The 27,101-nt window shown below is 39.5% G+C and overlaps 2 protein-coding genes across 2 annotated transcripts; one reads left to right on the top strand and one right to left on the bottom strand.

The window, feature by feature from the left end:
* Window positions 1–2,626: 2,626 nt before the first annotated feature.
* LOC134210569 (heat shock protein 83) lies at window positions 2,627–6,364 on the bottom strand. The gene is made up of 2 exons (XM_062686642.1): window positions 6,099–6,364; window positions 2,627–5,042 (listed from the first exon to the last, which is right to left on the bottom strand). Exon 2 carries the CDS (start codon window positions 5,040–5,042, stop codon window positions 2,904–2,906), a length of 2,139 nt encoding a protein of 712 aa, XP_062542626.1. The 5' UTR covers window positions 6,099–6,364; the 3' UTR covers window positions 2,627–2,903.
* Window positions 6,365–21,656: 15,292 nt separating this feature from the next.
* On the top strand, window positions 21,657–26,904 carry LOC134210568 (heat shock protein 83-like). The gene is made up of 2 exons (XM_062686641.1): window positions 21,657–21,831; window positions 24,457–26,904. Exon 2 carries the CDS (start codon window positions 24,457–24,459, stop codon window positions 26,608–26,610), a length of 2,154 nt encoding a protein of 717 aa, XP_062542625.1. The 5' UTR covers window positions 21,657–21,831; the 3' UTR covers window positions 26,611–26,904.
* The last annotated feature ends 197 nt before the right edge of the window (window positions 26,905–27,101 follow it).

Genomic DNA, 27,101 nt, shown 5'->3' with positions numbered 1-27,101 from the left:
TTAAAGCTGGGTGGTGCGGATAGAATCGATTTGGTTGTTAAAGTGAAGCCAAAAATTTCTATTGTGCCGGAGCCAAACATTGAAGATTGTGGTTATGTTCGTTTTAGATCTTATATCGCTAGTCAAGTTGAAAACCGAAATGGGAAACTATCGAAGTTAGATTTTTCTCGCAATCCGTACGTTAAACCTAACTTCGTTAGTTGTGCGCTAGTCTAATTGGGCCCTAACTAGACTAGCGCGCCGCTAGCGAAGTTAGGTTTAACATACGGATTGCGAGAAAAATCCGACTTCGCTAGTCCCCTATTCTGGTTTTCAACTTAATTGAGTATATTGAGAAGTATTGTTATTATTTGGGGAAAAACATAAAAATAAACTTAGTTTGAGTTTTGCATGCTTTCTAACAAATATATTCACATTATATTTCGAGTGGAAAATTAGTAGGAATGCAACTAAAATGCACTCGTTATGAGATTTCACGAGATTCAACAGCTGATTGGAGCAGGAATGTATGTAAACTATCGGAAAGTCATGTAGAGTCTCGCGCATTTGTGCGCCTTCATACAGCATGGAAAGAGAAATTCAAAGAGCGGGAAATGTTTGACAGCCAAGTAACTGCAAAATAATTTTGCTTATGGGATTAATTTCAAAATATCCCGCTACTCGCTTGAGAGCACAAAAGCGGCTCTATCCGCAGCACCCAGCTTAATGCTACGTTTTGACAGGGCAAGTGAATTGAACAACTCAGTTGAATTCAATTGACTTGCCAAAAGTTGAACATGTTCAACTTTCTTTTCGTTCAAGTGAATTGAATTAAGGTGTTTACACGTTCAGTTCGCGTTCGATTCAAGCGACTTGCTCAATTCACTTGCCTTGTCTAAACGTAGCATAAAGGAACTTTTGGTTACTTGGGCCTTCTCGCATAGCAAGCTATGGTCCAATGCACCGAATGAACACAATGACGTTTGAGACGGGCGCTGTTTACTAAAAATGAACACATGCATGAACTCGATGAATGAAAAAGTATTCATTCTTAGTAAACAGCGCCCGTCTCAAACGTCAATGATGAACTCGGTGCATTGGACCATTAGGTTCTGCAGCATGACGTCACGAATGAATTCGGCCGTCGTCGAATGAACTTTTTTTGACAGTTCAGTAGTACTTTCCACTGACTCCGACAAGGATCGAGTTCGTGATTGGTTGGCTGCCCCCGAGTCCAACGCGAAGTACTACTAGTCAGTCATCAGTTTTAGGTTAGATACAGACGCTGCAGAACCTAATAGCAAGATTACTTTTGACAGATATTGAATAATTTTTGATACACTGTTAGATGACTTTACCCATTAATGGGTACTATGTTATTGTTGATATTATTCCCACCGTGAAAAATTCACCCATTTTCTTTAAAAAGCGCCACTACCCATTTTAATAAACATCCTAGACCGGACCGAGAATCGAACTCGCCATCTCCGGATTGGCAATCCTAGGTCTTTGCTCGCAAGGCTACTGGAGACCCCAGTCTCGTGAAGTCACGTGGAGGAATGAACAAAAATACAAGCAAGTTGCCCACACAGCATGAGCATCATTCAGAATCAGTAAGCAAATCCTCTTTGCGTAACTTTAATATCAGAAGCTCTGCATCCATAATATTGTAAATTCAGTAGAAAACCGAATTATAGCCGCTAACGATCTCACAATCCATACGTTAAACCTAATTTCGGAAGTGGTGCGCTGTATAGCACATCACCAAGTGAAAACAGCGCACCACTTCCGAAGTTAGGTTTAACCTGGTTTAACGTATGGATTGTGAGAAAAATCCAACTTCGTTAGCGGCTATAATTCGGTTTTGCACTGAATTGATAATAAATATTGCATAACTGCATAAAATTTATTTAAAGGTTCCCCCTAACACACGCGACGCGACAGTCGCGACGCGATTCTGTCGTCGTTAGTATGGAAGGATAAATGGAACATTGCCTGCAGCGACCCAGCGATAGAATCGCGGCGACTAGTCGTCGCGGCGATGAAATCGCTTAGGTCTGGGGGAGCCTTAATGTTCTCTTTTTGCATGGAACCATAAGACCATGGATGACTTACTAACGCGTGTGCGTAGGCAAACGCGTCCAAGAAAAAAACTTTTCCTATTGCCGATATTCTATGTTACGAGGGCTTAGACGCATTCCGGCTTCCGCGTCATTTGATGCGTTAGCACACTCACAAGCATTTAGAAGCTTGTAAAAGGGTTCTAAAAAAAATGTGAAAAAATAATTATTGTAGTGTGCTAGGATACACCGCGCGGCTGTTGTATTGTTTCCAAAAGCGCATTTGCACAAGATTCCACGCGGCGTTTCACATTCGAAAGGAACAACCGCACCATAGGAAACGGCGCAGTTACCTCCCCATAAGAATCGAGTAAACGAGCAGCAAAAAGCGCGGTGCGTCGTCGTGTACTTTTGGGCAAATGCGTTAATATTCACTTTACATGTTGAAACGATCTACTATTGGTTAAATTTTCAGTTGAAGAAGTAACTTCGAGGGATCAGCCACAACTGTTTGATTTTAGTAAACGTAAGATGAAACAAATCTAACGAAATGAATTTCTTTTCAGCTAAAATCACAACGGATAAGGTTTTGAATTATACACAAACAATTTTATTGAATTCACTTTCTCTGCATAACTTTTATTAAAGGTAATCAGTTCGAATGTATTTGGATGCTGTTTATCTTCTAATAAATGACAAGAATGTACATATCTTTGTTGTTCCTTGCAGCCGCTAGAACGCGGAACAAAAACCGGAAAGTAACTAAAAAATACACCCGCACCAACTAAAACTCCCCTTGAACATTAGTTTTCGGGCACGTCAATTTGAATAAATTAATCTAGCGCTAGTACGAGAGTTTGCCGCTTAATCGACTTCTTCCATGTGGGACGCATCCTCGGTATCATCGACCAGTGGTGGGGCGTCGCTGCCGGCAGTGGAGGCAGGTTCTTCGACGACCATCTCCTCATCGTCGATTCCGAGACCGAGCTTCACCATGCGGTAAATGCGGGAGGCGTGCACTCCGGGCTCATCCAGCGAGAAACCGGACGAAAGAAGGGCAGTCTCGAACAGCAAAATAACCAGATCCTTGACGGCCTTGTCGTTTTTGTCGGCTTCAGCACGCAGGCGGAGCGTTTCGATGATCGAGTGGTCGGGATTGATTTCCATGTGCTTCTTGCCGGCCATGTAGCCCATGGCGGAGGAATCACGCAGAGCCTGTGCCTTCATGATACGTTCCATGTTGGCGGACCATCCATACTGGGAAGTGACGATACAGCATGGCGAATCAACCAGACGATTCGAGACGACGACCTTTTCGACCTTGTTGTCCAGGACGGATTTCATCACCTTGCACAGGTTCTCGAACTTGGCCTTGTCCTCTTCGCGCTTCTTCTTCTCTTCCTCGTCTTCTGGCAGTTCCAAGCCTTCCTTGGTGACGGAGACCAGCTGCTTGCCCTGGTATTCCTTGAGCTGCTGGATGACGTATTCATCGATGGCCTCAGTCATGTAGATGACTTCAAATCCACGCTTCTTGACGCGCTCGACGAAAGCCGAGTTCTTGACCTGTTCAACGCTTTCTCCAGTGATGAAGTAGACATGCTTCTGATTTTCCTTCATGCGGCCAACGTAATCGGCAAGAGAGCAGTATTCGTCACCAGAAGCGGACGTGTTGAAGCGCAGGAGATCTGCCAGCTTCTGACGGTTTGAGCTATCTTCGTGGATGCCGAGTTTCAGATTCTTGCTGAACTGGTCGTAGAACTTCTTGTAGGTTTCCTTGTCTTCGGCCAGTTCCTCGAAGAGTTCCAAACATTTTTTGACCAAATTCTTACGGATGACCTTGAGGATCTTGTTCTGTTGCAACATTTCACGGGAGATGTTCAGAGGCAGATCTTCCGAATCGACGACACCCTTGATGAAGTTCAGATAGTCGGGGATCAGTTCCTCGCAATTGTCCATGATGAAGACGCGGCGGACGTACAGCTTGATGTTATTCTTCTTCTTCTTGTTTTCGAAAAGATCGAACGGCATTCGGCGAGGGACGAAAAGCAGAGCACGGAAGTCCAGCTGGCCTTCGACGGAGAAGTGCTTGACGGCAAGATGGTCTTCCCAGTCGTTGGTGAGCGATTTGTAGAATTCTCCGTATTCTTCCTGAGAGATATCGTCGGCGTTGCGAGTCCAGATGGGCTTGGTTTTGTTCAGCTCCTCATCTTCGGTGTATTTTACCTTGACGGTCTTCTTTTTCTTGTCCTTCTTCTCCTCATCATCCTCGACGTCTTCAATCTTGGGCTCGTCCTTCTTGTCTTCTTCCTTCTTCTCCTCCTCCTTGTCCTCGGCTTCATCGTCGCTGACTTCCTTCTCGCGTTCCTTCTCCACGAGCAACTTGATTGGGTAGCCAATAAACTGCGAGTGCTTGTTCACGATGGACTTGATCTTGCTCTCCTCCAGGTATTCCAACTGATCTTCCTTGATGTGGAGGACGATCTTGGTACCACGACCGAGGGGCTCGCCGGGGTCCTGGCGAACGGTGAAGGATCCGCCAGCGGACGATTCCCACACGTACTGTTCATCGTCGTTGCTCTTGGAGGTGACGACAACCCTATCGGCGACCAGGTAGGCCGAATAGAAACCCACACCAAACTGTCCAATCATGCTAATATCGGCTCCGGCCTGCAGAGCTTCCATGAACGCCTTGGTTCCGGATTTGGCGATCGTACCCAGATTGTTGACGAGATCGGCCTTGGTCATACCGATGCCGGTATCGATGATGGTCAGGGTGCCGGCTTCCTTGTTCGGGATCAGCTTGATAAACAGCTCCTTGCCGCTGTCCAGTTTTGTGGGTTCGGTCAGCGATTCATAGCGGATCTTATCCAGGGCATCGGACGAGTTAGAGATCAACTCACGCAGGAAGATTTCCTTGTTCGAGTAGAAGGTGTTGATGATCAGCGACATCAGCTGAGCGATCTCAGCCTGGAACGCGAAGGTTTCCACATCGGCTTCCGGCATCTGCAAATAAAACGGGAATACGAGATTGGTTTAGTAAAACAATACTATGCAGTTGTGCGCGGAAGATAAAAAATCGATATTGTTTATCCCTCCATTTCACGCCAACAGTTGAAGAAAATCGAATATTGTAAATATGAACTTTTTCCCCCGCGTTGATCTCTGCCATCTACTGTCGAAGTGGCTTGACCTGATGTACATACATATAAAAGCACCTTGGTGTTCCTTGGTGTTTAGGCAGATTTCGAACTTGGTAACCCTGGTTTGAATTTCATTTCGGGATAGCTACACGTGGTTGCACAAACTCATACTAAATTATAAATTAAATTATATCTGATACTAGAGGCCTGGATAAGACCTCTACCTGATACTATATCTCACGTTGTATTAAGTAACTAGCCTTCAAGCTATTTATGTGCTGTTAAACAAAGTTGTATATGAATGAGGCCAATACTAACTGAATGAACGAAACAGTTGCAGTGGCAGTTACAAAACTATATCAAACAGGGGAACGTCCACAAATTATGTTACGCTTAGAGGGGGAGGGGAGTTTCGTGAAGTGTGACGGATCCATACAAAATTCCATACAAAAAGTGCGAGGGGGAGGGGGGTTCGAAAATGCCCAATTTTTGCGTAGTTATTGGATCCCTAGGATGAAGAAAGAAAGGTTCAATGATCAAAAAAAATTCTTTTCAAATGCGTAAAAACTGTTCAAAATTTATTGTTTAATTATTCAACTTCATTAAAGTTTTAAAATTATTAGATAAAAGTAATATTAAATTGTAGACATAAGAATGATTATGTATAAATAACCACGTGGAAAAACTCCCCATGAGTCAGAAAAACGTAGAATGTTCTGGAACATAAGTTAGTGAACCTAACATGGAACAAGTACCTTTTTTACATAATGAATAAAATAATTAGATGTATCGTTGTTGAAATTAATCAATGAAAATTGCGAAATAGTGGTGAAATTAAGTAACAATTAATTTATTAGCAACCCTTTTTTACAACTTTTCAAAAAATCATTTACCGATGTCATTCACAAAATCAACCTACCTTGTTTATTTTTCACTAGGTACCAATTCACAAGAAATAATCCAATTATTCACTTATTTTTGCTCTTGCAATTGTCTTTTAAATGTCGCACTGAAAGTCTTTCACTCTCACAGAACTTGTCACTTTGAAAGTAATTAGAATATTCACTTCGCTATCCGTTTGTTCGTCACGAACTCTTCACTCGCTGCTGTCTTCTTGATGACTATTGCCGGCACTGACGCGAAGCGTGCATTTTTATCAACCGACCAGCTCACTATCGCGAACCCGCTGGAACGTTCTAGCAAAACTAACGGAAACGATGTCAGCGCGGGCGCGCAATCGTCTCTGTCTCGACTGTTGCCATTTCATTATGCCTTTTGCCTTCCCACAGGCAGAAGGTGAAATGGAAAACGGAAATCGCAAAACAGCTGTACGGCTCACGCGTGGAAACATCGCGAAGCTTCCAGAAGGTTCGAGAATGTTCCAGACTACGTTTTGCGGTTGCGTTCGTATATTGTGAGATCGGGTAAACCGGTTTGCGGTACGAAGAAAAACGAACGGGAACGCCGCGGTGCCGAAGAGAGAGAAAGATTCGTTTTCGTAACCGATCAGCCGGTTTCATGTCTTTTGTTTTTGTTCTCTCATTCGTATATGTGGGTTTAGTTCTGTTGGTCGAACGGAATCACACTAATAGTAAAATCAAACCTGGGTGGTGCGAATAGAATCGATTTGGTTGTCAAACTGAAGCCAAACTTTTCTATTGTGCCGGAGCCAAACATTGAACATTGAAGATTGTGGTTATGTTCGTTTCAGATCCTACACTGATAATAATCGGTCCGGCGGTCCCAATACTTCAACTCCAAATTGCAGGTGGACTCGATTTACTGATGCTGTAGAATTTCTCACATAAAAAGGACTTTGCGTTGCTATACCTGCCGGCCGTTGCATCATTAGACGTATCCGCGAAGGTACAGGACTGGAAAGTTTGCTAACCAAGCAGATAGAACCGATAAAATTTCCATTTCACGATGATCAAGATGGTTACCAAACGCGATGTAGGAACTTTGACAAAATATTTATCTACAGAATAAATCTCGATTTATTTCTAACGCCGGAAATAAGTGAACAATAAAAAAAAACCATGTAGGCATCTGCAATAAAATCGAGATCAAAATAAATGTGTGTTTTTGTCAAGTAATTGATTGGAAACGAAATAATAACAATAATATTACAACCATACCTAGGGTAAAACGTCCTATCGTTGTGGTATGTCCTAATGTTGCGGTAGTGTTAAAATATACGATATAATTGCATTAAAAACAATTGTGAATACGCTAAAACTCTTCGAATTAATGACTAGAACAGCTTTTGTTTGACAAAATTCCGTTCAAAACTATGAAAAATCAACATTTTTCATTAAAAATTCGAATCCTTTGAGCCTATTATTGCGGTAGTGCTAAGGTCCTATTGTTGTGGTATCAATTTCCATAAGAATTACATGCAATACCGCAACAATAGGACTGACCTTGAAAAAATGTCGCAACGATAGGCAACTGCGTCCTATTATTGCGGTAGTTTGTTTTTCTTGTGATAAAAACAAAACAACATAAGTTAAGCACAATCGACGTAATATTTACGAAACTATAGTTAACGAGCAACCTATTCGACTACTGCAATGTGGAAAAAGACCAACAGGTAATTTTTAAAGAATTTTTGAAATCAGTTTTGTTTTCACACGGTGCTTAACCCCTCCATAATAGGTCGTTTTACCCTATATGCTAATGGGAATCGACAATATAGTTCAATATACCACGTTCAGTTTATGGCAAGCATACACTGAAAGAAAGGACATGGTAACGCTGACCATATCAAGGGTAAAGGTTGGTATCGTGTTCAAAAGAAATTTCTTTTTCTATCTCAATCACATGTTAAGGTTGGTATCGTGTTCAAAAGAAATTTCTTTTTCTATCTCAATCACATGTTAAATTCGTTTACTGAATCGGAAAAGAAAAGAATCGAAACAAAATTCTTTCAGCAGTATCCACCTGACAAGAACAAAAATCAAAATTGGAATTTGTAAGGTTCCCACGCAAAGTAATGGGCGCTGTCACTTTACTTTCGGAAAAATATTCTGCTCGATTATTCCATAAGTACAAGTGACATTTTACTCCATGCAGATCAGTTGTCAAAATTCCGCTTGGGAATAATGAACAAAATTCCGTAACCCCTCTACTTTTTAAGTCGATACTGGCCTTTAAATTCGTTTACTGAATCGGAAAAGAAAAGAATCGAAACAAAATTCTTTCAGCAGTATCCACCTGACAAGAACAAAAATCAAAATTGGAATTTGTAAGTTTCCCACGCAAAGTAATGGGCGCTGTCACTTTACTTTCGGAAAAATATTCTGCTCGATTATTCCATAAGTACAAGTGACATTTTACTCCATGCAGATCAGTTGTCAAAATTCCGCTTGGGAATAATGAACAAAATTCCGTAACCCCTCTACTTTTTAAGTCGATACTGGCCTTAAAATCAAAAATATTTTACCACTTGAATTTGGTAGAACGCAACTCATATTTGAAACTACTGTGTTTGTCAGTAGTTTTACTATGCCGTATACACTGTGCCAGCAAAGTACTCTTTAATGGGTAAAATAGTACCCATTATGAAGTTAAATAGTTCAACTCATTAAAAGAGTAAACAGCGTTTACTCATTAATGAGTAAACCACTCATACGTCAAACCAGCGAGTAATTTTTACCCATTATTCGCAAAAAGCTTGGCAGGAAAATGTATAAAAATCACTCTTAATATTATTTAAAAAACAACATTCGCCGACATAAAAAAAAATGTAAATATAATTTAATAATAGAGCGGGGCATGTAATTCGCATAGCTTTTATTCCAATGAAAACATATATGCACCAGGATATACAAACTATAAATATAAACAAAATACGCCATAACGTACTAAGAATAGTGTTTTCCACCGTAGGATCAAAACTTTTGCCATCCCGTCGCACTCTTCTAGTGGGAACTACGGATACAAACAAACAGATCGGCTCTTTTTATGGTTTTGTAGGTTATTAGGAAGTTCTATTCTTCCCGGAAAATCCGGACAGCGTCGTTTCAACCGACGATCCCACTTATACGGCTGCATTCTGAATTGATCTACTTCGGCGATCTACTTCGTCCTTGTTTTCCGATGGCTGCAAATTGTCCAATGTCTCCATGAGCTGTTAGCAAACAGTTTGTAGTTAGTTTTATTTCAAAAGTTTAATTAAAACGAAAATAATACTCACAACTAAATCTCTCGGGGTTCATCCGCTCCCATTGTGTTTTGTTCTGCCAACAATGTGGTCAAGTTTATTTTCACCCATTAATGGGTAGTAGCTTTGAACTTAGGAATGGAGGAAAAATACACATTATCAAAAAAATAAATGTACCCATTATTTTGACAGTTCCATATATCAGTAAATAATGGGTCCTTTTTACTCTTTAATGAGTATTGTCGATTTACAGTGTATGCAGTGAAGCATTATAGCAGATTTGACTATTTGTGTAGACAGTTTTACTATGCTTGCCATAAACTGAACGTGGTAGATTGAACTATATTGTCGATTCCCATTAGCATAGGTATGGTTGTAATATTATTGTTATTATTTCGTTTCCAATCAATTACTTGACAAAAACACACGATTTTTTTAAACTCGATTTTATTGCAGATGCCTACATCGTTTTTTTATTGTTCACTTATTTCCGGCGTTAGAAATAAACCGAGATTTATTCTGTAGATAAATATTTTTGTCAAAGTTCCTACATCGCGTTTGGTAACCATCTTGATCATCGTGAAATGGAAATTTTATCGGTTCTATCTGCTTGGTTAGCAAACTTTCCAGTCCTGTACCTTCGCGGATACGTCTAATGATGCAACGGCCGGCAGGTATAGCAACGCAAAGTCCTTTTTATGTGAGAAATTCTACAGCATCAGTAAATCGAGTCCACCTGCAATTTGGAGTTGAAGTATTGGGACCGCCGGACCGGAACTTTGATCTTGTTTCTGAAAATATGTCGATGCGTTAGTCAATATTTTATAATTAAAATTAGTAAATACTTACCAAATAAGTTGAATGGAATTAATTTTAACAAAATATAGAAACAAAATAATTATAATAAAGCGCTCCACATCAAAGTTGATGAGAAAAAAATATGGCGAATGAAAGGCTCGTTCACTACTTTGTTGACTACGTTTTACTACAAAATAAAGAAATCATCACGGTTACAACTATACGCATAGTAATATTAGCTTTGGGAAACACAGTTGATTTAACTATGGATTACAGTGACAGTTTGACAGCCTGTGCATAGTAACATCGACTAAATCAGTGTAAAGTTGATAACGCCTGGCGGTTGTTTCTAATGTTTTCAGGCATAGTAATCCAAAACAGGTTGCCGTTGTTGCACTTACCATGGAATTATTATCAGTGTAGTAAAACTGTCTACACAAATAGTCAAATCTGCTATAATGCTTCACTGCATACGGCATAGTAAAACTACTGACAAACACAGTAGTTTCAAATATGAGTTGCGTTCTACCAAATTCAAGTGGTAAATTATTTTTGATTTTACCCTTGATATGGTCAGCGTTACCATGTCCTTTCTTTCAGTGTATATTTAGAAGTATTGTTATTATTTGGGAAAAAAATAAAAATAAACTTAGATTGAGTTTTGTATTATTTGTAACAAATATTTTCACATTATAGGGGAAATTTTCCGATCTCCATCTAGTCACAAAAAAAAGTCATTAGGAGAATAAGACGTACGACGATATTTAGCAACATTCTTTTAATGAACTTGATTTTCATAGCTCATAAATGGTGCAAATATTCATGGAATACTGATTCTGAGGGATTCAATCTATGAACATAGAAAATCTACACCATAAACTTTTTCTAGCGCTTCAAAAATGCATGTAAATGCTATACACGGTATATGGAGAAACGATAGGTTATTGGGTGTTTGTATGGATCAAATTCAATTCAATATCCGATTCAAAAGACCCCAATATCTTGACACACAAAACTATTGATGTTAGGACTTGACTCGCCCGCATAATTAAAAACAATCTACCATACTATTGTTACAATACACATGAAATAAGCAATATTGTTACTATCTACCTCATCGTCGATTTAAAATATGACCATATGTTGATCTAGCATCAAAATTATACAACATTTCTAATCTACTATACCACATGAAATTATTTCAAAGTTTATTTTTACTTTACAATTTTTTATCATAAATTATTTGAAAGAAAATGATAAATAATTGTAAAATGGTTTGTAACCAAGGGGTGGGTCGATGAGCACAATTTGTTTCGTTGTTTTGTAATTTTGTGTGATAATGTGTGCCGAGATGTGTGCCAAAGTGTGCAACGATTTTCCACTTTGTGCCTTACGTCAAATTGACATGCTACTCGTGACAAATTAGAAAGTCTGGCAACACTGTGCAAATGTCAACATTTATTTTCAAAATCAGAATTCAGAAAGTCAACATCAAATTTTCATCGGAAATAGAACAACGAACAAATTATGTGGAGATTCTAGCGTTCTCTACGATCTGTTTCAGGATCAATTGTTACAATTTCATCACCAGCTAGCATGTTAGCCAACAGAACGTAAAATTGAAGTGGTTTATCGATTTTATTAAGAACTTTATTGTTCTCACCATATTCGGGGCCAAGTTCGGAGAGCTATACGGAACAGGTGACCCTCGTTTGAAAATGTTTTATGGTAATAATTGTCGGCAATAAATATTCTTCAAGTTGTTTAAATCTCTTGCTGAATACTACATTTAAATTCACATACGATTGTTGCTAGGGGACAATTTCTCAGGTACACATTGAAAATCGCATACTGATTCTTTTACCAAGGATTTTGCTCATACATCTTGCTGCTGCTGGTATAGGGTAAATGCAACCATTCCCGACAAGACAAGACAAGTTACATTATATCAGACAATGATATCATTATTTATACCAAACCCTTTTTCGAGATCACAATGTAGGAAGTTTAATTTCAATATTTCAAGGTACCGCAGCATATCAGTCGGCTGAAAATATTCGTATCATTCTTTTATTTGATTTTGGTTGATTGAATCTCGGTTCAAATTATTCATCTTACCCAAGCGTATACATGTTGTTATGTTGCATATGTATTGGATCTCTAGTTGCCTTTGGGAGAAAAAGCGTCGGTTTGCCAATCCGATGATGGCGAGTTTGTTTCTCGGCTTAGAATGTTATCTGGTGGGAAACATGCTCGGCTCCCTGGGCCCAAATGTACACACTTAAAATTCTAAGTTTACCAATTGCCGAGAATCCAACAGCCGAGATATTGGTAATAATTTTGACGAATTTCGGTAAATTTTTTCATCGGTATCATCGGTCATCTGTACTTGCCACATAATATACATACTCATGCAAATGGCAGTAATGTTCCAGTTGGATTGTAGGGCCATTGGATAAGAAGATGTATTTGAAATCTATCTAAGTTTTTCATTCACGCCTAATCACCGAAAATGCCGACCTCATATCAAATTCACAGTACCATGCACGGAAACTGCATTAATTAAAAAAACTCCAGCTTTAAATGCAGTTGACTTCTAGTTGTATATGTTGGTTTCATATTTGCTGATTTTGTTTCGTAGTTGATTTTTACACTGGAGCATCTGCGTATATAAAGGCGATTACCCTATGAAATCACAACAAAATTTGGCAAGGTTGCCGGTGTTTCATGTTCTGATCATGCAAATGTCAAAAGTGTGCCGCAGAGTGTGCAACACATGTGCCTTAAAATGCAAAAAGATGTGCATGGAACATTGTGCTCAGCGTCCAACCCCTTGTTTGTAACTCACACAGTTACAATGTTGTTTGTAGCATGGATATAATTAAGTATCATCAAAAGCTAGAATTATTCCGTTGCGATTTTACGCACACATTAGAAATCTTATAATTTAATGATACAAATAAGATAAACGTGTACGTTGTTCAACCAGTATTTGTTTGTTTGTTATAAATCATTTCTCGTGTGGCTGCCATACTTAATTTCAGTGAGATGCATACGGGTGCGCTTGAAGCAGGCAATTTGACAAGCAATTTTTATACTTAACTAATTACAGGTTTATTTAAAAATATTTACGTCGTGCACAAAAATAAAACCAGACATAGGTAAGTAATGGAAATTAGACAGTACTAATAATTTAAATAAAATACCATCACATTAATTTGATATATTTTTCCAGTCCATCTGAGGGCGAGTTTTTCTTGTACTTTGAGACCATTGAATATGAATTTGTCTTGCAAGCAATAGCCTTCATTGGTAAGTATTTTTACCCACGCAATCATCAACAAATTTATAATTATGTGATTTTTTTCTCAGTTCTCCCTACGGATGCGGCTTTCCGGATGCAGCTCCTGGATGCGTCTTCTCGGATGCAGCTTCCCGGATACTTCTTCCCTTGGCTCTACCAAAACACAATCTAATGCATTAGTTGGATTAAAAAGGATACACATAGTAATAAAAATGGTTTAAATAGACAGTAATGAAATTTGTATATTGCGTTTGTTATAAAAAAGTAAGAAAACATCCAAATACTCTTCAATTTATTGAAAGATAGCACATATGGTACATCGACATTTTTATTTTGTATCATACTATTATTTACACACTACGTGTCATATTGTTTTTATCTCAAAAAAGGGATTATATCTAAACCGTACTACATAATGTGAAGCAAAAATAATGTATTGAAAAATGTCGATTTTTTTACTGTAATTATACTTAACCGCCTATTACCCATATAGTCAATTAGCTATAAACAACATATCATACTGTTGAAACCAGTTATGTTGAGGTTAGTTTATCTTCATTATTCAGAACAGTCCGAATAGTAGGGTTACTGTTCTTTATGGTCATGTATGATCTGAGAGATGGTCCAACTATGGTTCAAGTTTATGCGGGCGGTTCAGACACAAGTTCAATAGCACGGTCTTAATTAAATAAAACCTGTATAAAAATTGATCTACTGGATCCAAAGATCCGTACAGTAACAATATACTTCAGAATTCTCTGTCAGCTGGCGTACGTTATATTTCCTAGTGAATACTTGTACAGCATTGGCGTATCACTGGCAAAAAACGCGCTTGAGAAAATGCTGTCTAACACAATTTCGAGGAATGCTATGAACAAGGACTCCAACATCCTATTTAAATTTAATTGATTTTATTTACGATCATAAAATGGAGCTGCAGCCTGGTTTTATTATTAACACACTGCCGTTGCCTACATCTAAAACTGTAGCTCTAATAAGGCAGTGTTTTATTTTACTTTTATAAATACTGATATCTCCGTTGAAATTCAGCATGGTAGAGGAGTATGATCAGTGATCCCATACCATCAAAAACAATTTAATGCATAATATAAATTATAAGAGATAAAAAATTTTGCTTCTACAGATTCTATCGTTTGATGTCGTATAATCAAGACAAACCCTGATTGATCCGAACGAAATCATCATATGTATAATTTATGGGGCATGGCAGATATACATATATACACAGCGTCCAGTGAGAAAATCTGCAATCAAAATTGGTTATTTTGTATATTATTGAAATAATTTACCGTGATTCGAAAACTTATTATTGGCATGCCTGACAAAACAAAATTTGAAAGTAAGGCTACTAGGATGCTGGCATAAAAATGTACACAGCATCTGTCATAGTTGAATAACCCCTTACCAGATTTATGGCTAGCGTAAAAAGCTGGATAGGATTGATTTCAAAATATCCCTCTACTCGCTTGAGAGCAGAAAAGCGGCTCTATCCGCAGCACCCAGAATCAAACTGAGAAAAATATACCATTAACCATACACTGCAAAAAAGCAGCATTAGCGGTTAGCTCTTTTTTGCAAATTGAATATTGTACGTGGATTTTCCTATTGGACCCGACCGTTCAAAATAGTCGCTCCTCGAACGGTCGTTTAAATCGCCGTTTTCAACTTCACACCCGTCTTCATAGTAAAATCTGTTAAAACTGACAAGTCTGCCACGTGTTTTTTGCTGTTTTTTTGTTTGCTTCTCTTTCTTTCTCCGATGTTTTGACATCTGTTTTGATACACAAGGAGCAAAAAACAAGGTAATCTACCAAACATTTATTGAGTTTGGCAAACCTTGCTGGAAAAGGGAACGTTTGAAATAGGCAAGTGAACCGACCTTCGAATCCATTGGTCAAGTAAATCCACAATATCTTTCGGATGCTTGATTTGTCCAATCTCCACATGTGCTTTGCTGTTGTATATCCACAGCCAAGCGAGTGCACATTGTTTATTAAACGAGAGGATCGCATTATATGCCCCCAACAACGGGTTGGGCGGATTTGTATAGTACGTATAGTATTTGTATAGTTTGTATTCGTACGGCCGAGTTGCCGAATAATATGCAATAATTGTAATCAAGTGTCGGTCTTCCACCGTCATTAGTCGTCTGAGTACACGCGACCGCAGCGTAAGGCAATCAAACTCATCAAATGCTTTAGCCAAGCAAGCCTTTGGCACAGCAGAGTGTGATTGATTCGCACTCTATACAAATCCGCCCAACCCGTTGTTGGGGGCATAGAATGCGATCCTCTCGTTTAATAAACAATGTGCACTCGCTTGGCTGTGGATATACAACAGTAAAGCACATGTGGAGATTGGACAAATCAAGCATCCGAAAGATATTCATTTTGCAAAAAAGAGAGCTAACCGCGGTGGAGGTTGGTACTCGGATTCTGATGGCTTTTCCGCAAACGTGACTTTTAAGTGGTCTTGTTGTGTAGGGGTTATCACGCCTATCTAGAGAGTAGGAGGTTGAGTTGAGTTCGAGTCCCTCCAAGACACGTGGATTCTTTTTCGCAAATTTCATATCAATTTGTCCATTTCGAAACATGTGCTGTGCATATGCACAACCAAGATATTGAAAAAAAACATCTTTTTCTAAACTTCTTCTTTGAACTCACTTGAATGAAAAGAAAGTTGAACTTGCTCAATTTTTGACAATTGAATACAGTAGACGTTCGATAACTGCAAGTCATTTAGCTGCAATTCGATAGTTGCAACAGTTTTGCAGTTATCGGACCGCTAAACTTCAAACTGATTACTATGTCTGAAACTTGATTATGCATATGTACAACATGTGATAGATTTAGTTCGGAAAAGGTATTGGAGGGTAACCGCCCCTTTGGTGGGCTTTGATCCCACGACCTTCTCCGAACTAAATCTATCACATGTTGTACATATGCATAATCAAGTTTCGACTGGGGTCGTGGGATCAAAGCCCACCGAAGGGGCGGTTACCCTCCAATACCTTTTCCGAACTAAATCTATCACATGTTGTACATATGCATAATCAAGTTTCAGACATAGTAATTAATTTCCACTCCGGGTGGCTTAATACCCGGCATAAAGGCAATTAACTTTGAATGTACTTCAAACTGATGTCAAAATCGATGACAGCTACATTGCGCTGCACCTTTAGATGCACTTTTATTGCATCTGACGTCGATTGACAACCGTTTGACGTCTAGAATGCGTTGCAGTTATCGAACGGCATTCGTTAACTGAAAAGTAAACATTTTGCAATTATCGAACGGCTACTGTAATTTAAACACTTTCATTCTACTCACTTGAATGAAAGAAAGTTGAACCTCGAGTTGAACGTGTTCAACCTTTTGGCAAGTCAATTGAATTCAACTTAGTTCTATTCACTTGCCAAAAGTTGAGCTTAAATGTCGCAATACCGGATAGACAATAATGCAGGCATTTTACTTTTTACTGTATGAGTAAGGCCAAGATATTGCCGATTTCTTTGAAGCATGGATTCTCAGCACAATTCGCAAATCACACTTTTTACTGCTGATAATAGTTGCCAGTAAAACTAGAGATTTTTTTCTTTTTCTGGACTTCATGCTCAAGTACTTTTTAATCAAATTTCACTACTAAAATATCTATATTCAACATGTATAATATAAACACGGTATTTAAAATAAAATGTTTCCTAAAAATATCTCGAAAATGAAAAAAAATATTCCCATGAATAAGTTTATAATTATGTTCAAATATATTCCAGTCATTCTGGCAACACTGCTAAATATAATGACAGTTCACGTTCATGCACAAGAAAGATGGTGTAAACAAAAAGCAAGTAAACGAATAAGCCTGCATCTAACGGTAGGCAAGAAAATTTCGGTCTGTTTTTCATTGCCATTACCATCGAAATATAAATAAATTTGTGATCAACACCAAGCGGACAACTTATGAAAGTAATCACAGGTAAGCAATTATTAATTTTCTACTGATGTATTCGTTGCGTAACTAAAATATTTCATTTTTCATTTTTCACTTGTAGCACCATGAACGACAATGAAAAAGGATCGGAAGGCTCCGATGGGATTTTGTCCAACAGTCCCATTGACTACGACCAGAATTTCGATTCTGATCAGTTTTCCATTGAAGCGCTCGAAGATGGTTCTTTTTTCGAACCTCGTGAATCTTTGGATGTCGATGACTCTAGTACGAAGGAGAACAACCCTCGAAACCTAGATACCGGTGAATCAAACGGAGAATGCAGCAAGCTTCGGGGCAAACAAAACAATTTGTCATTATGTGGAACTTTTTTCAAGCGCAAATTTGTTGGAGAGACTTCTGGAACCAAGTTTGCATCGGAGGTTATTTATGGTGATACCGTTGCGGATATTTTGCATGGAGTATGGCAAATTGTAAGACCTGTTATTAAGCAAGAAGTTATCTTCGAAGGACAACGGAATCCAAGTTCCTTGTTGGATGAATACCGAACCAACATTTGGTGACTTGGGAAAGTTTGTTTACCTGCAAAACCATGTAAATCGTAGGCGCGTCAATGTCGATAAAGTCGACAGCAAGCTACTGATCAGTTGGCGATCTAAGGAAATTCGTGTACATGTTCACATGTACTCAACTGCAGTATCGTGCAAGCAGCTGTGGGAATTAGTTGATAAGAAGTTGATTCGGTTCCAGAGCAGTGATCGAGCGGGAGCTCCCACCAATCAGTCTCTAACTGCATTAGCCAAGCAACTTCAAGACATCCATGGTGCTCACTTCAGCGGGCATGCAAGCTCCTGGAAAATTTGGGCGAACTATATACACTCTGTTCCTGCACACGAACGTGAGCGTCGGATGAATGAACTACCGCCGTATTCAATCATCAAATTTTTTCGATCGGTTCCTATCTCGGAGGCAGTGCAGTTGGAAAGCGCTCGCAGTGGGCTGTCGGTTGCTAAGACTATCAATGAAGCGTTCACAACAGACCTTTCAACGTTGGAGAATGAGGTAAACGAACTCCTAACCTTAGGTGGACGTATCAAGCACCGGATTCAAGCGCTAAAAGTCAGATGCTCGACCAACACTGGTATTGTTACAGCCATGCAGGATTCCATTAAACCAGAGGAAGATGATATTAGCCGTTCTTTAGCTGAGAATGTCTCGGATATGGATGATGTTGACCATTTGTGATCGAGCTTAAAGTATTGGATAAGATTTTATTTCAATAAAAAACGATTCGCAATTGATAATTATTTATTCTGAATAGGTAATTGATGGAAAACAAAATATCTGAAATTACACTGTTTGTGGATTTGTGTTGGCATCTGCGTCATCCATGTTCAGGGAAATGGAACTTTTCCACATTCCACCTGACGGATCGAATGATCCACCAGAAGAATAACCACATTTTTTGTATAAACTCGTACAGTCATAGCAAAGACTAATTAAGACGTCACTGTAGAGTTCATTCGAGGGACCACTTCTAGTACTGCATTTGGTCCCTCGGTACCCAAGTTTGGCGTTTAGATTTTTTATTGTGATGACCTACATTTTTATACACCTTCTATTGCAGTTGCCTATGGTTACGAGTCAATGTTTGAAATGATGCCTTCAACATTGTTTTGATACGTAAGTAGAAAAATCAAGAAAAATCGAGTTCTGGTTTTTTTTTGTTCTAGAAAATCATGTATGACCAAATTGGAAACGCCTGGAGAAGCAGGAATAACATTCTATGAGAATGAGAAAGCTTCTTTAACATCAAACAGCCTAATTTTGGCCGAGAATAACAGATAATAATCGGCGTTATACTTCATATCTATAATATACCTAATATCGTTGACTACAAATCGATAACATATTATAATTCGTAGATGGATATTTTGAATAGTCCATTGTTTGGTGTTTAAACTTAAGAGGCAAAAGTAAAAGTAAAAATAATTTTCAAATTTTATTAAAGTGCTGATTGGAAAACACAAGCATGTTTCCTCTCAACATTATTATACCAATTTCGTTACTGAAGAAAATGTTATGGATTATGAAGTTATGCATGAATAAGATAGTTGGATATTTATAGATCTATAGACAAAGTGCGGTCTTTCGTTTTCATGCTATGGAATCATTGTAAGCAAATAAAAATGAACCATTACAGTTGTAGTCAGTTTACAATTCAACGTTTTATCATTTTAAAGCTTACTAGACTAATTTATGGAAATATTCGCATTCCCATTTCTGTCGTCCTCTTCATAAAATTCATAGGTCTTCGGTGCTGCTCTGTTAAGTACAAGACGTATCAAAATATGAATGAATGCGCATTGCCAGTGAGAGAACTAAAACTCATTGATGTGAAACTAGGATCCATAATCACGAATAATAGCGGGGATCAAGTAAAATCAGCCTGGTTGGCTCCCAGATGCGTGCGCCCCTATTTGAATGGACGATTTTACTCCGATAAGCACAATCGCTGGAAATTTTGGACGTACACTTGAGATTTCAAAATATAGGGAATATATGAATAACAAAAAATGCAAAGTGCTATAAAGTGCGTCTGATATTACATTGATATTCGGAAACTCTTTTATCATCCTGGTCTTCAACCCTGAAATTGAAAATGAACAATAAGTTAGTTTTAGAATAAATTCTGTTTTCTTTTTGAATGTTACGTAAATGTTATGATTTGCCAAACAACCATCAAGTAGCCTTAGCAACAATGAGGAAGTATTAGTTGCTCAGTTTTTTAACAAAGCAAGGTTACTTTAAGATATGGTTATGCAATTTTTTGTTCCAGTACTTCATGAGCGCAAAAATATCGGGCTGTTGTATGGGACATGAACGTCTTAATTAGTCTTTGGTCATAGTGTCGCAAGCCCATGAATGTTTCCAATGCAAGGTGAGACATATTGGCGTTGGAATTTTCAGGGTAGATTTTTCTGATCCGGGATTTTGCCATACCAAAAATTAACTCCACAGGATTAAAAAACGGACAATAGGGAGGTAAAAATACAGGAATAATCACAATCGATCGCAAATATAATATTATATTTGGATCACAGTGGATCCGTGCGCCATCCATGATCCAAACTGAGTTGAATCCGGGATAACGGTGAACTCTATCGTTATGGAGAGCAAATTCGCGGCAACATTCAAAAAATATTCTCCGCGTAAATGTTCCCGCAGTTTCAAAGCTGTCAAGAACTCCTTGGAGACCGAGGAAACATAAAAATGATGCTCTTGGACGCCTTACGAACTCACCTCTAAAAATTAATCTTTTTCCTTTCACTCCATATCCCCGTTTCCTTAAAACACCCTTGTTGTCCAAGGATACTTCATCCAGAAATACAAGCATATAAATATCCCAATCAAAGGAATTCATTTCGGAACAAAATCGCAGTAGCTCCTCTTCCTTTATCTGTATCGCCCTACGTTCCAACGCCTTCCAGGTCAGTCCTTCCGCATGAAGGATTCTGCAAACCGTTGCTGCGCTTATTATTTTGCTAAACTGGCAGTGGAACAGGTTTCGACATTCATCCAGATATAGCACTGGGTTCTTCTGATAGAGTCCAAGAATCCATTGTCGCTGTTCAGCGGAAAATTTTCGGTTTATCTGCTGTCGCTGCTTGGGGGCCACTAATCCGTTTTCTTCATAAGCAGAAATCCAATTGCTGATAGTCGTTTGGCTTTTTCGGTAAATAATTGCCAGCTGTGCTCTTTTGAGGCCGAGAAAATAATAGCCGTAAAGGCAATGAAACTTGTTCTTGTTATTTGCCGAAGCTCTCTTATGTTGAACATTTCGTAAAATAACGTTTCCGTTGGCCATTCCTAACTACTGTGTGCAAGAATTAGAACAAAAATCAAGCAAAGCTAATTGAATTTGAACCATAACAAAGGGCTGACGTTTCAACCTGTCAAGCGATCAACAAAATTTTGACAGATCACATTTATGCAGGTTGCTGTTTCAAACTGTGTAGTCCAATTGAGTGTGAACTTTCAGGAAAAAAAAGGGGAAATATCAAGTGATAAATTTTGTAGTCTATACAGGCTATTAAGTTCGACCAGAAAAACCAAACCCCTTGCCATGCTCTCACCCTCTCACCGCAACCGCATGACGGTGCGGTTTTCTCGCACGAACCGGTTCGGGCCGAGCAAAGCCGACGCCGCCTCGATTGTTCGAGACCGAGAGTAGCGATTCGCGAATGAGTGTTATCGGTATCGCTGACGAGTAGTGAAAAGTTCGAGAAAAAATAACAGCGGAAAATTCTTGAATTTTCTCTAAAAGGAAGATTTTTGTGTTACAGAAAGTGGCTCAGGATTGTGATCGAATAACAGTTGTGTTTCTGGTACCAAAGGCTACAATCAAAAATCAAGGTAAGTGCTGTTTCAGCAAAGTGGAATTCGCTAAAATTTGCATTTAATGCAGAAACCACGTTTTCCATATCGATTCAATCTAGGCTTGACTTCCGAATTCGTGTTTCAATCTGTATAGATTTTCTGACTTTGGATACTGATTCAAAAAATAATTCCAAAATCAAAATGCCTCTCTCTAATAAAGACAATAATAATAATTTCAAAATGTCCATTGCCTGATCAAATTGAGAAGGGCACTTGCCCCTTGTGTATAAAGACCAGCTGATGATAGGATAGGGTGTGCCAATTAGTGATTCAAAATCATGCCGGTTAAATTTCTTTTTCTCTAAAATCCATAATAATTATGTTAAAATTAGTTAAAATTATTTTAACTGCTACTAGGTATTATAATAAACGATGGAAACAGCATAGGACGATCATATTAAAATGTTTGTAAAGATCTAGACCATGGTTTCCCAAACTGTGAGTCCCGACCCCCAGGGGGGTCGCGAGCGGATTGTTGGTGGGTCGCGCAGTACAAATATTAATTGCAGCTCGAATGCCAAACCTTTTAATCATTTTTTTTTCAGGAACATTATTTCAAGTTCAAACCGCATTTTATTTTAAATATCCATCACCACGCTATTTTATTTAAACATTTATGCCTAAAAGCTGTCCCCTTAATGAAGCAAAATAAAAACGCTAACATTTTGCCAAACAATACCATGTTCGTCATTTTTTGCATTTGTACATGTAAGGTAACATGAATATTTTTTATGTGGATAAGCCGAAACATGACATTCTGATTCAATTAATGCTTAATACTACTTGGTAAAATGCATTTTTTCATAGGTGGGTCGCGAGACATAGAGAATTTTGCCAGGTGGGTCGCATACCCAAAGGTTTGGGAAGCTCTGATCTAGACTAAATTTAATAAAAATTTGATATAATAGGGTAACATACACATTTTGGACCATCCTGGCGACATTTTCTTGATTTTCTGAACTAAACCCAATGCCCCGGCTATGCTAATTCCCCCATTGGCTTCAGAAAAATAATATTGTTCAGCTAATTTCTCGTGCGAATATAGCAATACTTAGGTGAAATTTTGAGGAAATTAGTTTGTTCAATAAGGCGAGCGTTACAATGCGTTTCGCTTAAAAGTATACGAACGAACGAACGAACACAATAAGTTTTTGTAGAAATTGTGAATTTAAAACGCAGGAACCTTCTCATTGATGCATGCCAATCAAAAGATAAGACTTTTAGAAATTCTACTTTGGCTTTGGTCCGATTCGTGAATTAAAATGGAATTAAACTTAAAAGTGACAGTTCAAAAATTTTCAAATAACCCTGCTTGAATCATTTTTGATAGATGTTTTGTTGGTCTTGCTGGGTAGCACCAGCCATTATTATGAGCGGGAGATTTCATAATTTTCGAACTGTCACTTTTGAGTAGGGGTCCAAAATGGAACACTTACCATAGGTATATCAGTATATTATGTACGGCACGTGAAAATTTTTAAAGTACATAATACCTACGCCTTTTAGCATGATCTGTGTCGTGTGATCTAGAGCTGACCCGATTTTGTCACTCCCCAGCTTCGCCTTCCCCCGATTTTATCGCGTTTTGAATCCGATTTTATCACATTTTTAACCTAACTGTGACGCAAAATTGTAAAATTTTAGCCTTTCTATTTTTGTGAATAATGCCGAAAACAAAAAGGATTTACATGAAATAACTTTCACCGCCTGTGGATTTCCATTTAGTGCAGCCAAGAATTTTGTAATCCTTTTCAGATGACTGATGATGAATAACGGGTGTTCCTTTTTTACACGGTTGGGTTTTAGTCGATTATGACCTTTAGCGTCAATGAAACTTTGAGTTCACCCCATGAAAAAATTCACAAAAAATCAAAGAAAATTCAGTTGGTATTTCGAAAGCTGTGAAAGTTCAGGTTAACCGAGAAATAAGGAAATGCCAACCGTGTTAAAATATTGGGTGTATCGTTGACGCATTTTGCCTTTTCAAGGCATAAATGATTTATATCTGGTCGGGGTTCTGCCAAACCACATGAAACAGCTTTTTGACTGATTTATGATGTTTTGTTCGTACAAGAAAAACCGGAATCATTTCATATCCATTCATACGTACATTTGTTATAGGATATCCTCAGTTATAAGATCGAGTAAAACACGATAATATTTACGATCAATCAAATCTACACAAAAGCTTGGGCAGAAAAACGGATAATTTTTTGTTTGTGCGATTTGGAAGATCCCCGACCCTTTGTGAAATTAATTGAAAAATTTAAAATAGTGTTTGACGTAGAATTACATCTTTGGGTAAGATTCATTCCAAAGTTTCAAATATGCGACCGTCACGAAAACAGGTCAGGAAATAAAAGCCAATCACCCTTATTCTTGTTTACGTACGAACGCGCTTGCGAACGATTCGTTTTCGAAAGTTTCGTTCGACTCTGCGTACACGTGGCGTTAAAAAGACGCTACTCGGACATCGGGCCTTCTGTACGAATGGCGAGAAAAATCCAACTTAGCTAGTCTTCCATTGGGAGCGAATCTTCCTTCACACCGAACCTTTTTAGAAGTATAATCGAATCCCATTTACATTTGCTTCTTTTCCAGATGCCGGAAGCCGCCGTCGATGTGGAAACCTTCGCGTTCCAGGCTGAGATCGCTCAGCTGATGTCGCTGATCATCAACACCTTCTACTCGAACAAGGAAATCTTCCTGCGTGAGTTGATCTCCAACTCGTCCGATGCGCTGGACAAGATCCGCTATGAGTCGCTGACCGAACCCACAAAATTGGACAGCGGCAAGGAGCTGTTCATCAAGCTGATCCCGAACAAGGAAGCCGGCACCCTGACCATCATCGATACCGGTATCGGTATGACCAAGGCCGATCTCGTCAATAATCTGGGTACGATCGCCAAATCCGGAACCAAAGCGTTCATGGAAGCCCTGCAGGCCGGAGCCGACATCAGCATGATTGGACAGTTCGGTGTGGGTTTCTATTCGGCCTACCTGGTCGCCGATAGGGTTGTCGTCACCTCCAAGAGCAACGACGATGAACAGTACGTGTGGGAATCGTCCGCTGGTGGTTCCTTCACCGTTCGCCAGGACCCCGGCGAGCCTCTCGGTCGTGGTACCAAGATTGTTCTTCACGTCAAGGAAGATCAGTTGGAATACCTGGAGGAGAGCAAGATCAAGTCCATCGTGAACAAGCACTCGCAGTTCATTGGCTACCCAATCAAGTTGCTCGTGGAGAAGGAACGCGAGAAGGAAGTCAGCGACGATGAAGCCGATGACAAGGAGGAAGAGAAGAAGGAAGAAGACAAGAAGGACGAGCCCAAGATTGAAGACGTCGAGGATGATGAGGAGAAGAAGGACAAGAAAAAGAAGACCGTCAAAGTAAAATACACCGAAGATGAGGAGCTGAACAAAACCAAGCCCATCTGGACTCGCAACGCCGACGATATCTCTCAGGAAGAATACGGAGAATTCTACAAATCGCTCACCAACGACTGGGAAGACCATCTTGCCGTCAAGCACTTCTCCGTCGAAGGCCAGCTGGACTTCCGCGCTCTGCTTTTCGTCCCGCGCCGAATGCCGTTCGACCTATTCGAAAACAAGAAGAAGAAGAACAACATCAAGCTGTACGTCCGCCGCGTCTTCATCATGGACAACTGCGAGGAACTGATCCCCGACTATCTGAACTTCATCAAGGGTGTCGTCGATTCGGAAGATCTGCCCCTGAACATCTCCCGTGAAATGTTGCAACAGAACAAGATCCTCAAGGTCATCCGTAAGAATTTGGTCAAGAAATGCTTGGAACTCTTCGAGGAACTGGCCGAAGACAAGGAAACCTACAAGAAGTTCTACGACCAGTTCAGCAAGAACCTGAAACTCGGCATCCACGAAGATAGCTCAAACCGTCAAAAGCTGGCAGATCTCCTGCGCTTCAACACGTCCGCTTCTGGTGACGAATACTGCTCTCTGGCCGATTACGTTGGCCGCATGAAGGAAAACCAGAAGCACGTCTACTTCATCACTGGAGAAAGCGTTGAACAGGTCAAGAACTCGGCTTTCGTCGAGCGCGTCAAGAAGCGTGGATTCGAAGTCATCTACATGACCGAGGCCATCGATGAATACGTCATCCAGCAGCTCAAGGAATACCAGGGCAAGCAGCTGGTCTCCGTCACCAAGGAAGGCTTGGAACTGCCAGAAGACGAGGAAGAGAAGAAGAAGCGCGAAGAGGACAAGGCCAAGTTCGAGAACCTGTGCAAGGTGATGAAATCCGTCCTGGACAACAAGGTCGAAAAGGTCGTCGTTTCGAATCGTCTGGTCGATTCGCCATGCTGTATCGTCACTTCCCAGTACGGATGGTCCGCCAACATGGAACGTATCATGAAGGCACAGGCTCTGCGCGATTCCTCCGCCATGGGCTACATGGCCGGCAAGAAGCACATGGAAATCAATCCCGACCACTCGATCATCGAAACGCTCCGCCTCCGTGCTGAAGCCGACAAAAACGACAAGGCCGTCAAGGATCTGGTTATTTTGCTGTTCGAGACTGCCCTTCTTTCGTCCGGTTTCTCGCTGGATGAGCCCGGAGTGCACGCTTCCCGCATTTACCGCATGGTGAAGCTCGGTCTCGGAATCGACGAAGATGAGACCGCCGTCGCTGAGGATACTGCTGCTGGTGACGGTGCCGGCGGGGACGCACCACCGCTAGTGGACGATGCCGAGGATGCTTCTCACATGGAGGAAGTCGATTAAAAAGCTAAAATTGCACAAATGTTGAAAGAGACTGAATGCCGTGTTTTAACGGTTTAATGGGAGCGCAGCACAGGATCACAGCTTTTCCGAACAAAAATATTCCCATTTCAAGATGTATAATCACAAAATAATGACAAAATCTCTTGATAAAAGAGCTCTAAGCTAACCAAACTTAAATGAATTACGCAGTAATTGTAGTTCGTGAAACGTACTTACGCTTCTTGTATTTAACCAGTTCAAATACTAACTTTAGAGTCACAATAAAAATGATAATGGTTGAAGTAAAAATAAAAACATTTTTCGAATAAGTATATCACTAATCCATGAACATCTAAATTGCTTTTCTTATTGTTCTGTTATTTATTATAATTAGAGATTTTATAGAACTGGTTTATATCACCCTGTTTTAGAAGAGTTGAATGCATATCATAGTTTAGGCTACGCTTAGCTTTTTGGGATGTCCTGAAGGCAATTGATAAAGGGAACGAAGA

Source organism: Armigeres subalbatus, chromosome 2 (genome assembly GCF_024139115.2).
Source record: "Armigeres subalbatus isolate Guangzhou_Male chromosome 2, GZ_Asu_2, whole genome shotgun sequence".
Taxonomy (NCBI): Eukaryota; Metazoa; Arthropoda; class Insecta; order Diptera; family Culicidae; genus Armigeres; species Armigeres subalbatus.
Note: the sequence above shows the minus strand (reverse complement) of the source record. Positions and strands in the feature narration are given on the sequence as shown.